The 16142-nt window shown below is 37.7% G+C and overlaps 1 protein-coding gene across 4 annotated transcripts in view; it reads right to left on the reverse strand.

Moving 5' to 3' along the window:
- Nucleotides 1–7701: 7701 nt before the first annotated feature.
- Nucleotides 7702–16142, reverse strand: part of NEK10 (NIMA related kinase 10) — a 97116-nt gene continuing 88675 nt past the window's right edge. For all 4 annotated transcript variants that reach the window (XM_035316707.1, XM_035316704.1, XM_035316706.1 and 1 more), the window contains exon 36: nucleotides 7702–8023. In XM_035316707.1, coding sequence (XP_035172598.1) covers nucleotides 7972–8023 — 52 coding nt within the window. In that variant the 3' untranslated portion in view covers nucleotides 7702–7971. The remainder of the gene's footprint in view (nucleotides 8024–16142) is intronic.

The raw sequence follows: 16142 nt of genomic DNA on the forward strand, positions 1-16142 counted from the left end.
CCACTGACTGCCACTAGCGCACCTCTCAGCAGTCAATCCTTACTGAGAGCTGGACGAGGGGAAATAAATTCATTGTTGATTTTCCTGTTCAGGATCACAGTACTTTCCATTGTCTATTACTACTTCAAGTCAGGAACATCTATTGCCATCCATCCTATTATTATTTTTTCAATACAAAATATCACTATTAGCGCATCATCATTTAATAATGAACTCTCAGAAAAAGCTCTTTCTGAAAGACAGTGGGCAGGTCACTCAAGGCAGAGCTCTAATTGACTGCCAGGCTTCCTTATTCAAACTGAGAGGGTATTCAAACCGTATGTAAAGGAGCATGGGGAACATCTGTCTCAGAGAAGAGATGACAGATAGGTCAACTTTAATTTAAGCCTAACTGAAGACATCTTTAAAAATAGCTGTCTGCAGTTATAGTGCTACACCTCCCTCATTTATTTAATGCCTATACTCTGTAATATAAACCTAATTGCAGAAATGATCCATTCAGCACAGAATAATTTAAGACTAACATTGCATTGCAGAGCTCCACAAAAGTCTCTGGGGTTTATTGTGCTGCTGTTGGCTCCTACAGGTCTTCACAAGTGGGCCACTCATACTAACACTGCTAACAGGTGTAACGTTGGTCATTCCTCATTCTGTTTGGCACACTGGTGCCTCCAGTTTATTTTTACTGGCTGGATTTGGACCACAAATGAGTCACAGCAGATACTGGGTACACAACCCTTCAGGCAGATGCTGTGTCATCCGCTCTGGGCCAGAGCACCAGATCTACTACATCAAACTGACACAGTGTGCCAACATTCATCATCCTGTACAATGCCGTTGTATCACGACCTACCTGCCTAAGAAAAGTTAAAGGATGAATCACTATGATCAATTTAAAGAAATGTAAACCTTCAATTCCAGATACTATTAGTTAAAACTAATAAGAATAGTAACTTTCTAAATGAAGTAAATACTATGTATAGGTTCAATGACTTTATAAAGAGAGGACTGAGTTTGTTGAACATATACATACTGCACTGTTGAAGAAACTCAGGAAGGTACTCTATGGGATAACTCCATCCCTGTTTTGCCTGAGGACCAGATAGAAAAGATGAGAAATATAAGTAGGCTTACAGAGCAAAATATCTGAACTACCGCCCTCCAGTAATATATCCTCATAGTCAATGTGATCTTTTCAGCAGCCAGAAGTTGAACTATTCCTCATGGAACCCCACTGAATGAGTCAAGATACCCACAGACAGCTGGAAGGGTGCGTTCTGCTCAGTTCACAAGGCCGGTGCTCTCTTCCTGACTGCCAACGCTGCAGCGTAGGCTGCACCAGATGCACAGGCAGTGAGCTGTGAGTATTCAGACCACATCTTTGGCAAAGGGGATCATTTCTCCATCCTGCACAATAGATCTCCTGGTTTTAGCTTTTCCTTTTTATCCTACGGTGGCACTGTTTGCTGCCCTGAAAGACAACTAGCTCACCACTTGTTCAGCCATATGGTCATGCACTCAGAAACTGCAATTCACATTTTGGCAAGCTCTGAAATATTCTCCCTTTTTAAATGAGTGTTGCTGATCACTCATCAGCCAGACCCTACTGACCACACTTGCATAACATGGCCTTCTTTTCAGAGACATGGTAACATAGCTATTGTGTTAACAACTTGTACTTCCTGAGTGTATTAAGAGCAGCACATGGGCTACATAAGCAAACATCACTGCATTTCTTATAGTTCTTATAGCTGCAATCCTGTAGCTCTGCAATACAGTAGTACCATTGCTAATTATGGGCCATAAGCTTCATGCTGAATTTGCAAGGCTTCTCAGGTCTGCTCTCTCTGAGCTTGTCTTGACCTTCCCATAGCTTTGTTTTACTTGGCATAGCCAAGACTCCTTTAAGTGACCAGGTGTGTGCTACTCGTTTGTTTCACTTTTATTTATCTTTGCACAGTACAACCACAGCTTTAAACAAATCTCAACTCTATGAAGAATGAGATACCTATGACTAGAATAATGATGCAGTATGAAGAGATGTAGGTCTGATCTAATGGAAGAGGCCTTGAGAAGTGGAGACACAGGATGCAGTGCAGAGGAGTACAGGTATGGGATGACAGGAGATGAGGCATAGACTTGCAATGAAGACTACAAACAACTCACCCATGATCAACAACTAAATGCAGACCTGGGCAAAACTGGGTCTAGGGGTATCCAAGAGGAAAAAGAATTAGTATCCAACACATGTAAAATGCACCATACATTAAAAATTCAGGTGTATCTTGGAGCTGTAGATAACAGCAAAGGTGCAAAAGCCTGATAGAAAACTAATAAAAATTATCCCAGCTGGTGGATGCTAGAGTGAGAAAGAAGGAGCCATCAATATGACCATCATATTCCTCCTGGCACAGGACTCAGAGGCTGACAACTCATAGTAACACCCCCACGAGAACAAAGCCATTGAACTTAGGACACAGAGGAGCAGTGAAAGGGTGGCATAGCCCCCCAGAAATGGGAAGAAGCTAGGTATTTGCAAAGCAATTTTAATTCCATTGTTACTCTTTCTCTTTCAGTAACAGATTTAGATGAATAAAGATTCTTGAATTAGACTGCTAAGATTTCAACTGTACAAATAAAAAAAAATGGTGATCTCTCTCTATATATATACACGTATGTATACGTCTAAACATTTCCTTTTCTTCTTTGTCCATAAACAAGATTTTGAGTGTAGCAGACTACCAATTCCATAGCTGAGACTAACTCCCAACATCATCTCCACTTACTATACCAATGGAGATGGAGGCAGACAAAAGACAGTAGTGCAGTAACAGTACATCTAAATTCTGAGCAAAAATTAGTAAATCCAGTTACAGCTTAAGTGAAGGAACATGTCCTGGTTGGTGAAATTAAAAACATACTGGAGCTGCTTTGAAAGTAGGGAAAGAAGATGGGCCATAACATGGTAGTGGACAATTAGTTTAATTAAGGAATCAAAATTATATTGGATGCAAGTCTTTAGTTTGGGAGAAAATCTGAGGATTCTCAGATGTCAAATATTTTAAAATAAGTAGTTCTCTTGTTGTGATTCTCACCATCTCCTCTTAAGAACAGCTGAACAGAGAGCATTCATATAATTAAGCTTCCTACAAGTCAAGAAACAAAATGACTCATAAGACCTTTCTTTCCCAATTACTATTGCCTATCTAGGCAAATTAAACAATAAAACTTTCAGTTCAGAAGATTTTAAATTCAAATCCATGGCTAATTCATACAGTCAAAACTAAACATTCTCACGTGGTTTCCTCTTTTTGCCTTTCCTGAGATTCAGAATTGCCGGTTCTTCCCAAAAGCAGACTAGAATTTCCTACAAATTACATGCATGCTAAAATTGAGTATATAATTCAGTTTGAGAAGGTCAATGATAAAAGCTTTCTTGGTTTTAGAAAGGAATGTTTCTGGCCTTTCTTCTTTAATTAACATAATTCCGTAAATCCATAAGCTAGTTGTCAAATTTCTTGGTATGAAACACCAATAATGAGGCAGTAATTCTGTAAATTGCAATGGCTGTAAGAAACATAATCTCTTAAATATGTTATTCTGTGACTGTAAACAGGAATTCCCATATAGAATAAAACTGATGATCTCCTGTCAACATTTGATTATTCGGGGATATGACAGGGGACTTGGAAATGATTCAGATAGAGCAAAACATATGTAAATCAGACTCCAGAATACACGCACAGTGCATTCTCCCGAGAAATAACTTGTAAGTAGATGACTAAAGAAGGTAGGTGCAAGTATGAATAATAGAAGGCAGAATACTACATAATCTCAGGTACTTCACCGCAGCCAAGAAAACTGAAGGACAGGCCTGTGTAAACTACAGCTTAGATTAATTCACACATAATCAAAAGTTAGCGGTGTCTAGTTAGTACAGTGCCTTTAACACTTTAGTATCAAACTTCATGGAACCTTTTTTGCTTAGCTAAATAATTACATCCACACCTGTTGCTCTGGTTTTTGCATAGGTTACATTAAAGATTGCAAGCATACAAGGAAAAAAAATAAGAGAGATACACACCTTGAAGGATACCAGTTACACACCGGATCAGAACTCAGGAGTTGTAGGTCCCATTCTCAAGTTTGCTGCTGACTTGCTTAATTGGGTAACTTGTATTTATTTTCTGTCTTTCCCAAAATATGCTTTATCTGTATGTTCTATACAGAATTTAGCCATACAGAAATTATTCATGGCAGAACTGGCTCGCAACTTCGTGGGCAATGTAATATACAATGTACCCTTGAATTAACTGACATGCATTAATTGACATGTCATGAATTAATTGTCAGCTAAGATAATCAAACATCTATGGCAGTTAATTGCTCTGCATTCTGTGTTTTCAAACTAAAATCAGAAGTTCCAGTATTACAGATAAAAGGGTTAGGATTTAATGACATGCATCCAACACAGAGTATTTTAAGGGCCCACAACAGTGATCTAGATGAACAAAAAAAAATTTTCTTAACCGCTTGCAGCTCTTTCCAGGCAGGATTGCATCACAAACACAATCTACTACAGAAGACCTCTTTTGCAACATATAGTTTAAACCTAATGATACACACAGATATTTCATTTTCACAAAATGATACCCAAAGGATATTTGCAAATTCCTACTTATAAGAAAATAGCATAAGAGAATAGATATTCTTTGTAGCAAGAATTCACTGGCAAGCCAAAATAAAATAATAGGCAATATTCTTCATACTTACCCTCACTAAATTACTTGTTTAATTCTATGTGAATATCCATTTTTAAGCAATTCCTACCTTAATAGTTTGGAAGCAATCAAATGACTGGTTTCAACACTGTTCAGAGCAATAAAATATCAGTATGCATACACTTAGCATTGCTGACTTTTGATGGTATTGGTGGTATGCTTCATAACACATACAGGGCACACAGGGTCAACTGAGACACATTATACAAACTGTCTACCATTTTAATGCAGTCATTTTCCTTATTATTCCACTGATTTGATCGGTGTTGCTTTTAAAATCATTAACGGCAGAAGGGCAATGACCACTTTCAATAAATGCTTTAAAAAAAGTCTCAACTCTTTTCTACAGCAGCCAGCAGGCCAGTTCAGTTGCAACCAGGGAGAAAAAAAAAATCTCGGTGAACTCCAATAATGGAAAAGAAAAGGCCACTGATTCTCTGGTTTGATTTGCCTTGGTAGATCCGGCTGTACATGCCACCAATCTACATCCCATCCTGTAGTTACTGGAAAGAAGTTTGCTCTCCTTTGCTAGCCACCCCCTAGTACTCCATCTTTCACAGTCAAAAAGGAGCACAGCATTCGCTTCAAAGTTAACAGCACTACAAATATATTATGAGAAATATAATAGGAGTCATCATATACATTTATAAACAAAAATAATGCCATCACATATGAATGAACACTATCACATGCATCCAGACAAAAAATAAACAATGCTACTTCAAAATATTATTGAAAAAAGGTTGAAAGTATTTCGAATGAATTCATTACAGTCTGACTTTTTGAAGTTATAAGACATTTCTGCACAAAGATATTAAAATAAGTTACAATTTTAAGTGTAGACTTGTTTCATACTATTTTAATGGAAATTGATTATGAGATTGAAATGCAATTTGAGTAGGACTAGCATATCAAGGTTTAATTTAAATGAAGTGTTTTTGGATAAAATACGAGTGAAATCAGTTCCAGTGGCAGCCATATACAGTGTAGATTTACTTCATAATCCATTAGATTTAACCATACTGCTTTCCCTTTCTCTATTCTAGGAAAGCAAAACTAACACACTGAACTAGACTAGGAATTGATTTTTTAGTGGTAGCATTGCAGGAAATGTATCATCTACAGTAATTAAAACAACTTTGGAAACAGTAACTGATGGAATTATCAGCCTTGGCCAGGCAAGATGTCTGAGAACCTTTTTATTTCAAAACAACAGTTTGCTTTGGCATTCAAAAGCTACATACAAAAACAGGGGAAATTATACTAAGGCTATCTTCAGGTTTGCCAGGTAGAAAATACATGTTTTTGAAGATGCCCAAGGTAATGACATTCATTTTCATTTTGCTGTAGTTACGTCATGTAGAATCTTTAATTTGTGTCCTTAAAACAGATGCCATATGGAAGTTACCAGCTAAAATTACACTTAAAAGAACATACTTTAAGGTTGGGGTCTACATTCAGTAAGATGTGTTGGTAAAGTTGCTGGCACGGCACACTGTCACCATCAATCACTGACAAGTGTTAGGTGGCTCTCTCCTTCAGACAGACATAAGGAGATACACCTGTGTAAGGAGACACACCTGTATAATGTTTAGTATTAGCCGTGGCAGCGGGTACGGGGGAAAGAAGAAAGCAGGGGATAATTGAAGGACATGCAATGAATTACTACAGTTAAATGAGACTGACTGAAGACAAATGCTGGTTCTTCTCCTTTACATTGACTCCACGAGGACTGCACGTGCTATTTTCCTTCTTCAGAACACTTTATCTATGTCCTCACTACAGAACATACCATGACCAACTTTACCCTTTTGATTTGATTTCTAAAGCAGCCATTAATAGACCTTTGCTGTTACAACTATACTATTGTGGAGATGTAAAGATAGCACCTAATGACTTTTTGCATAATATGTATATGAAAAGAGAGTCCTTTTTGCACCACTTCATAATTTGGATTGTGAGTCATGCATTATAGGTGAAATAATACCTTGAATTACTTGAATACCTTGAATAGCAATAATACCTTGAATACTCTTGAGTTGTTAGGAAATGAATGCTAGTTAGCAATTTATAGTTAAAAACAAACTACTGGGGATGGGGAAGATGGGGAACAATCTTCACCAGCTTTGAAAAGCACAGAATGTACCTCTGTATCAAATTACTTATGAATAATCATAAAATGACCACAACTTTAATAATTTTCAACAATGTGAGCAAGTGCATTCTGGTTATTTTCAACAGTTAAAATTGCCACAGTATCAACTGCATAGAAAAGCCTTTGTACTTTATAAGTATTCCTTACTGAATTGTAGACACACACACACACACAAAAAGCTTCTTGCTGCTACAGTGGGATTTTTATCTCCATTAATATAGTGAATAAATATTGAAATTCTCAAAGTTCTTTTTAGTGCTACACTTTTGATTAGCAAAGCATATATTTAATTTATTCTGTTAATAAATGAATGTGTATATAAAATGTATGCATATGACATTTTATATACACATATCTATAAAATGCATGCCTAACGATTGACGTATAATATACAGACATTTTGAAATAGCTGTAAACACAGCTATTTTAAAATAACAGTCCTTCCAGGTGCTATGCCAGTTGCAAATAATGACTATTAACATGTCATACATGCATTAGAATTTGCAACTACCTAAATGCAAGTAAAAAAAAAAATCTAAATATTAAAATCATATTGTCAACGTTTAATCTGTTTCTAATTTTCATACAGGGAACCTACATATATTTTCTATCTGGTGATATTGCAAAGCTTTTTTATTCCCTTGGAAGACATAAGTGGATATAAATAAGGCTACAGGCTTTGAACTATGAAAAGCCTGACTATGCAGCAATTCTTAAAAAAATACATAAAAATGGAAGCTATGTACTGCTGGGAGTCGTGTTTTCCTCATAATGTATAAACCTGGAAGCATTGTTCACAGGGTTCTATGTAAAGTGCTTATGCTGTAAACAAAGTTAACAGTAGTTAACAAAGTAGTTAAAGTTAACAGTATCATCCTGAAAAATCACATGGTTTCTTGAAACTGTCCAACACTTGAATTCCTTCTCGTTGCTATTTAATGAGCAAAACTTGCCCCCTTTGGTAATCAGACAGCATCAGCTGAAACACAGGCAGTTTGACGTCACCAGGAACAGTTCTAAACTCTTTGTTCAGAATTATGAGTTCTCTTCTTTTGCTGGATAGTCCTTTGTTGGATAGAAGAAATACCTGGGGGGAAAAATAAGCTAGTTAATATATATGGGAACTAACTATTCCCTGCTACTCACTCACCAGATCTGGGATCAATGTCTGCCCTATCAGCAGAAAGCTGCCATGCTATGAATATAATGCACAATCGAAGGAACCTCAGAAGTCTATCCAAATAAATGTTTTAGTTCAGAATTTAGAACAGAGTTTGATGCAGAAATCTCCGTGTGAAATTCTATCATTTATGCTATACACAGGGAATTAGTTTGCCTAATGATCCTCTGACTCAAAATTTATAGACTTGTCTGCACTGCATACAAATAGAATTAGAGCAGCATGGTGCAAAGGTCTCCCACAGCTAATCAATGAGGCCCAAATGCAACATACTGCATCTGCAGGCCGGCTTTAACTTATGCTGCTGATGTAACACCTCCAGAGACTTCAACATAATGGAGAACTAGTTGAAAGAAAGTCTTTAATATCACTTCTTCTAATTCCTTTCCAGAATGCTACACAGAAAAATTAGCACAGAAAGTGTTTGAGCCACTTCTGTTGACTTTATATAGGTGAAGACTGCCTCAGAATCAGGTTGACTTATATTATTAGAATTATCCTATCACCATATGTAAAAAGGTTTCTTCTCATAAATGGTGCTGTGAGAAAGTAAAATAGGTGTTCCCTTTTTGTCTCTATTTCAAGAGCAAAACCTCTTCAGAACGTTTTCCTTGACATAAGTTTACAGCAAGTATAACCCAGATATCCAAAGCCCTTTCATACGTGCCTCTATACAGCCAGCCCCTCAGGATGCAGAGCATTACATTGATTACTGAAGTACTGAAAGATACAGCAGTGTTCCAGTAATGAGGAAAAGAAAAATATGAAAAATAACTTCTGCTACATTTAAATCCCTAGGCTGAAAGGTTGTTATTTAAGTCGGAAAACCAAGTACACATAAGAGAAAACACACCGACTAAAGGCTGACAGCAAGCTTTCATTCAGCCCCATATGTGGATAACATAATAATTAATGAGGCACTGTATCTGTGTAAAAAATAGGATGTAGTCACACAGCAAAAATGTTTACCATGATTCAGAAGAGTACTTTCTGAATCTTTCTTGAATCACAACTTCTGCAATATAGTTAATAATAATACTTAACATAAAGATTTCTGTATGTTGTTTCCTAATTTATACATCATAATGAACCCCTCTCCAGGTATTTTGTTGTGATATCACCCACACAGTTCGTCTGCAAGACTGAAACTATTAACTGCAATGCACAGACTCTGTCATTAAGTTAATAAATAGCTTCTAGCAGATATGGGTAGCTATCCTCACATGAGGACCAGCACCAGATAATGATGACACATGCACTTTTCTGACAACATAAGAAAGGACACTGCACTTGAGTGCTCCAGTTGCCAGAGGCTCAACGTTCTGTCTCAGCTTTGGAAGTTGCCTGCTTTTCTGCATAGCTCTTTTGTAGGCCTATGATTTCTACCATCTGGCCTTACTGAAAACCATTCTGTTCACCTGGTCAGTCCCAGCCACAAGTTCTTCCCTTCCACATACCAGTATCTCCTAGAGGATTTTTGTATTTTGTCTCTTGCTGTTCTTGACTCTGCATTAGATTTATCTACTGCTCACTTCCTGGCCTTCTTCTCATCAGTCGCTACTTATCATTTCTTTGCACAGACATTATCTTACAATGATCAGATAAACTTTTTCTTCTGATGTCTAGACTTGATCTGATAACATTTCTGTGCTCTGTCAAGACTACTGTTCAATACACACATGCTACGATTTCTTAAAATTATAACTTGGTTACATTGGCACAAATTTCTAAGAGAATGGTTAAAGTCATACTTGTGACAAAAGATGTACTTTCTTGGCCAAAACTGAAATCCTAATTCTAATGCAGCACTTAATAAAATGCCACTAGAATTTTTTTTTATTTTTTTTTTTAATGTGGGCAAGCAGTGTATGGCAAAGCTTCATATTTTTAATATCTTCATCCAGTGCTTTAAAAGCTAAAATCTTTCAGCTCCTTCAGTAGCACAGATTTCTATAGCTACAGGACTCCATGGAAACGTGGAAAACTCAGGAGATCACAGTGTCTTTACAGATACAAAATTCCAGAAAGACAAACAGCTATTCCTTGATTTTACATAATTTCCAGATAATTAGTCTTAAGTAAAATATTTTAAACTAAAATTCAAAACTCAGGCTGATACTTTGATGAGGCCTAAGAATTATCTTCTCTTAAGGATTACTACATCAGAGCCATGAAGGTCTGGCTTCCCTTTATTTATAAATACAAGTTCTATTGGTAAAAATGCAGTCTTCATTGGAAAGTGATGCAACTACAGTATTTTGAGGAACACTGTGACAGCTAGTAGCGTATTGACAGCCCAGAATAACTTTGGTTGTATCCTACACTGCTATATCAAAACAACCTGTTTAACAATCAGTCATCAACCATCCTATCAGTCATCAAGGATGTCTTGAGACAGTTAAAAATGTTTTAACTTTGAATGATTGTGATTTCTAAACACTGAGGCCAATGATGTCTTCCATTTGTTAGAAAACTTTCAGGTTATCTTGCATTTAGCCTTAAAAGAAAGTAAGCCCGTCCCCCAAACTCCTTTCAACTGTATTTTCCTGTGACGTTGAAAGGTATTACACTCTTTTCAGCTAAGCTGCCCTAGCTGTACCAAACCATAAAAGAGAAGGAAGGAAAGGAAGGAAAGGAAGGAAGGGAAGGAAGGGAAATTTCCCCTTCATTTCAACTCAGGGTACTGTTCAAAAAAGCTGCGTAAGATACAGTTCTGCTAGCACAAGGATGACTCCAGACTACAGCGAGCTTTTTCAATTGCCTTGGGTAGGAATCTGCCTTCTTATTTAATGTTATTTGACAGACTTTATCTATGCTCTGTACAAGAACTCTGCCAAGTAGATATCTCAGACACACAGAAGTCAGTCCCAGAGTAAATCTTTTCCTTAAACTAGTAGAAAGATCCACTTCAGAACTGCAAGAGCACACCCATATTAACTCAGCCAAACAAGTCTGTGATGACAGATGCTTCCACTCAAAGATGGGAAGCTCATGTAAGAACGTCTGAGAGCTCAGGGCATGTGATCTCTGCAAGGGATCAGAGCCATCTGCCTAGTGTTGAAAACAGTCATTCCCACAGTCCAAATGCTGACAGACAGCTTCATAAACATGCACTTTTTCTACAGAGAGTGTGGACTTCAGGCATTTCCACTGTTAGGAGACCATTTAATTTGTGTATCATCACTGAACCGTATCAATGAGACAGTACCTACCAGGCATCCAAAATTCTATAGTAGTCCAGACAAGCCTTCATTTATTTATTTATTTTCAGCAAAAGAACTGAAATGCACCTCCTTCCTCGCCTACCTTATTGCTAAAAATAATCTTCAGCAAACTGAGTGAAGAGAGATGTTTTGCATCATTCATAGTCCTGCCACAGGATCAGATTATTTTGGTACTTACACCAGAAGGATTTCTGGATCACTTCTCTGTTCTGCCCAACACAATCTCATGAATTATAACCAAGTTCTAAATCTAAGTAATTTATACGTAGCCGCCCTGATGCTAGCCAAATCTAGTAAACTTGATGCTAACTATCTGCTAGAGCTCTAAACAGTTTATGCTACAGCTCCCATCATCCTGGTTCACAGAAAACAGCCTGAAATAAAAATCTTAATTAGACTGACTTACTAACCAATGGGAGAAAAGTGTTTTGTTTTTATATTGTAGTATCAGAAGAACGAAAATCCTCCTTCTGTGTCATTGAACTACTATGCATGCCTGAAATGACAAGGACATTCCTGCAATTCTCTAAAGATCCAGCTAGCAGTACCTTTTTTACATTTGGCCATCTGATTCTGCCATGTGCAAGTGCTAATACCCTAGCATCTAAGGCATACATTTTCTCTAGTTTATAAGTCAATATATCTTTAGAGCTCCACTGAACTATTAACAGGAAGTCTTGGCACTTCTCACGTATCTTCTCTTTTGAGTATGGCCAATACTAGTGTGGCTGTAACAACTTAATAAAGTTTGTCTCTAGAAAGCACAAAAAGGTGCAGTATGCCTATCACCATATGCAGTGGTGAACTCTATTCAGTTAATGTCTTCAACCCATCTCTTGGCCGCATATTTCATTGTCATTGGAACTCTATACATCAGTGTGACAAGAGTTAATCACTGCCTTATCCTAAGAGTTGGATGAAACTGAAGCTAGAATCAACTGTGACTCCATTTTTTTTCGTGTTACTTCTCCTTTTTTCTATTTTCTGTAGAACATGTTATTTAGGAAAGGTAAGCCAATACTGCCTCTCAGTGGAAGGACAGTCAGCTTAAACAGTGTAGTGAATGCTGCTCTGTGGGAACGGGGCTGCATGCTTACAGTGCCACACAGACCTGCAGCTGAGTAGATCAAACACTCTAGCAATCACAGATGTTTAAAATAAAACAAAATAAACCAAAACAAACCAGGACTGCTGAGCTTTTGCTTTTTTACCTCACTGGAGAGGATTACAAACCAAGAGATTGCTGGTACAACTTAGATAAACATTCCTGGCCAAAACAATATTCTTTTGTGTTTATGAGGTACAGTAAGTAAGAATTAACATGGACTATCATTTGGAAGAAGAAAACAATTAACAGAAAATGCCAGGCAACATTAACAGAAAGCGGTACCAAAATGAAAAATAAATAAATAAATAAGTAAAATGTAGCAGTGTCATAAATCACCCAGACATCACAAAGTCAAAAAAATCACTTTAGATTTCAGAAGCACTGGAGCTGTGTACTTTTCATCTGCTGGCTAGTTTGGTCTGTTCTAGAAGATTAAAAAATGTTAACTAAGCTAAATACAAATTTGAATTATTTGGTCATGCAACACAATTAAACAGGCAGAATAGTGTTGAAGAATAAATAGCTGACATGGTGAGAATTTACAGACAGAAAAAGCCCAAGTAATGTATTTGTATTTTCAAATAATATATCCATGGACCATAGCCCCAGTAACAAATGAGAGCTACTTCAAATAGGCAAAATTCAGAATTTGCTGTCATTACTGAGCTATATTATCCTTCTGTGAGTAATACCTTGTGCTATTCTTTGAGTAGTTAAAAATGTATAGCTATCATTAGAATCAGACTTGACAGTTTTCCTCTTCATGAAATAGCTCTGAGTACATGAATGCTTGTTTCTTTAATTCTAAAACTTCAATAACAATGGAAAAGATTTCACTGAATATAATAGAAAAATTATAACTGACAACATACTAATATATGCATTTAATTATAAACAATTTTGCCTTCTATTCTTATCTGCATTGCAACTGTTTTTGTCCTATGAAATAAATGCTGAAAGATTTCTCTTGTAAACAGACCTCTTAAATGAGCTATGGCACCCAGCTGAACACAACCACCGTCTCTGAACATTGCTATTTTTGTTTATTTATGATATGACAAATCTTCTGCCATATAAGTGAGTTGTGCTTGGATTAAGTCTCTTAATGCAATTGATTAAAATAGACTTCTCCATCAATTTGGGTATTACATATCTACTCCAATATGAAGAAGTGTGATAGAAGTTTGAAACTAGTATTTCTTGTCCTATTCATAAATGACAGGCTCAACAACAAGTTGCCTGCCTGCCACTTATGTGGTATAACATTAATCAGAATAGGAAAAAAAAAAAAAAAAAGAGAGAGAGAGAGAAAGTATGGCACAAATGGTGTGATTAGAATAATTTCAAAATGCTACATTTTTATGCTTGTTTACCAAATGTCTGTATAAATATGTAACACAATTGGAGCACTGAATAATTTCAGGACATTAGTTATAAATGGGCACGAGTTGATTATTCAAGATAAATCTGAGGGTCATTATCCTCAGCTGGTCATTAATCCCCATGAAATGAAATGACTGCTATTGAGATAGTAATTACTATTATAATGAAATGGGGGAAAGCATGATATTTTTCTTATGAACCTGTCTCTTTTTCTAAAGAATTCATGTTTTTCTCTACACCAAATAAAGTTGCCTGAATCATGTTTAACCCTTAACTGTTTAACAGTTAATTAATCCTACTACAATCTTCATGTCACAGTTAAGATTTAGTGTGCCATTCCTGGAATTCTGGGGGAACAGCAAGAGGCAACAGTGACAGGAAAGAAACACTAAACACAAAATCCCCCCTAAGCAGTAAGTAAAGAAAAAAAATATTTTAAGAATGTTTTCTGTATAAGGCATGCTTCATGATGAAGTAGGAAATTGCATTAGTACAGTGTATGACATCAAGCTATTTCTTCTGCATTTAATAGTGCTTTTAGCAAAAGCACATGTCCCGTGTTGTTGCACAGCAGCTGTGGAAGTCTTTGTTCCAAAACATAATTCTCCTTGCAGCTTTCCAACATATGGAACTGACACTGTCAAGTTAAAATGTTCAGAAATCCTGAAGAAATTGTCCCTGAAATGAAGAAATAGCTTTAGAAATTTTCAACTTTACCAATCAAGTTTGTGATTTTCTGATGTTTTCTGAGGACTTCTGAGCCTTATAGAATCACAGAATGGTTTGGGTCAGAAAGGATCTTAAGGATCATCTAGTTCCAACCCCCCTTCCATGAGCAGGGACACCTCCCACCAGGTTGCCCAAAGCCGCATCCAGCCTGCCCCTGAATACTTCCAGGAATGGGGCATCCACAGCTTCTCTGGGCAACCTGTTCCAGTGTCTCACCACACTTGTAGTAAAGAATTTTTTTCTGGTATCTAATCTAACTCTACCCTTTTTTAGTTTAAAGCCATTACCCCTCATCCTATCAGTATCTGCCTGTGTAAAAAAATCACTCTCCATCTTTTTTATAAGCCCCTTTCAAGTACTGGAAGGCCACTTCAAGGTCTCCCCAGAGCCTTCTCTTCTCCAGGCTGAACAGCCCCAGCTTTCTCAGTCTTTCTTCACAGGACAGATGCTCCAAGCCTCTGATATCTCTGTTCCTCCTCTGGACCTGCTCTAACAGGTCCACATATTTCTTGTGCTGGGAACCTCAGACCTGGATGCAGTGCTCCAAGTAGGCATCATGAGGGTAGAGCAGAGGAGGACAATCAGCTCCCTTGACCTGCTGGCCATGCCTCTGCTGATGCAGCCCAGGATGCACTTGGCCTTCTGGGCTGCAACTGCACATTGCTGACAAGTCAAGCTTTTCATCCACCAGAACCCCCAGGCACCTCTCTACAGAGTTGCTCTCAATGAGTTCTTCTTCCAGTCTGTCCTCATGTCTGGGATTTCCCTGATCCAGGTGCAGCATCTTGCACTCGTTGAACCTCATTAGGTTCACAGAGACCCATTTCTCAAGATTGTTCACTTCCTTATGGATGGCTTCCCTTCCTTCTGTTGCTTCAACTGCACCACTCAGCTTGGTATCATCTGCAGTCTTGCTGAGGGTGCACTCAATCCTATTGTCTATATAATTGATAAAGATATTAAGCAGCACTGGTCCCAAGATGGATCCCTGCAGGACACCATTCATCACCAGCTTCCATATGAACACAGAGCCATCAATCGAAACTCTGGCTGTGGCCATCCACCCTATTCCTTATGCACTAACTAGTCCACCTTTCAAATCCATCTCTCCCCAACTTAGAGATCAAGATTTCATGTGGGACTCTGTCAAAGGCCTTACAGAAGTCCCGGTAGACGACTGTCAGTAAGATGGTCTTCCCTTGTTGACTGATGCAGTCACTCCATCATAGAAGGCCACCAGACTGGTCAGGCATGATTTTTCCTTGGTGAATCCATACTAGCCATCTCAGATCATCTCCTTGTCTTGCATGTGCCTTTACATTGCCTCGAGGATGATCTGTTCCATGATCTTCCCAGGCACTGTGGTGAGGCTCACTGGTCTGTAGTTCTCTGGGTCTTCCTTTCCACCCTTTTTTTAAATTATAGCAATGTTTCCCTTTTTTTCAGTCACCAGGGACTTCACCTGACTGCTGGGACTTTTCAAATATGCCTGTACTTGTGCTTGGGATTGCTGCAGCCCAGATGCTGAGCCTTGCACTTGGCCTCCTTGAACCTCATGAGGTTTGCACAGGGACACCTCTCA

Source organism: Oxyura jamaicensis, chromosome 2, assembly GCF_011077185.1.
Source record: "Oxyura jamaicensis isolate SHBP4307 breed ruddy duck chromosome 2, BPBGC_Ojam_1.0, whole genome shotgun sequence".
NCBI classification, from domain to species: domain Eukaryota; kingdom Metazoa; phylum Chordata; class Aves; order Anseriformes; family Anatidae; genus Oxyura; species Oxyura jamaicensis.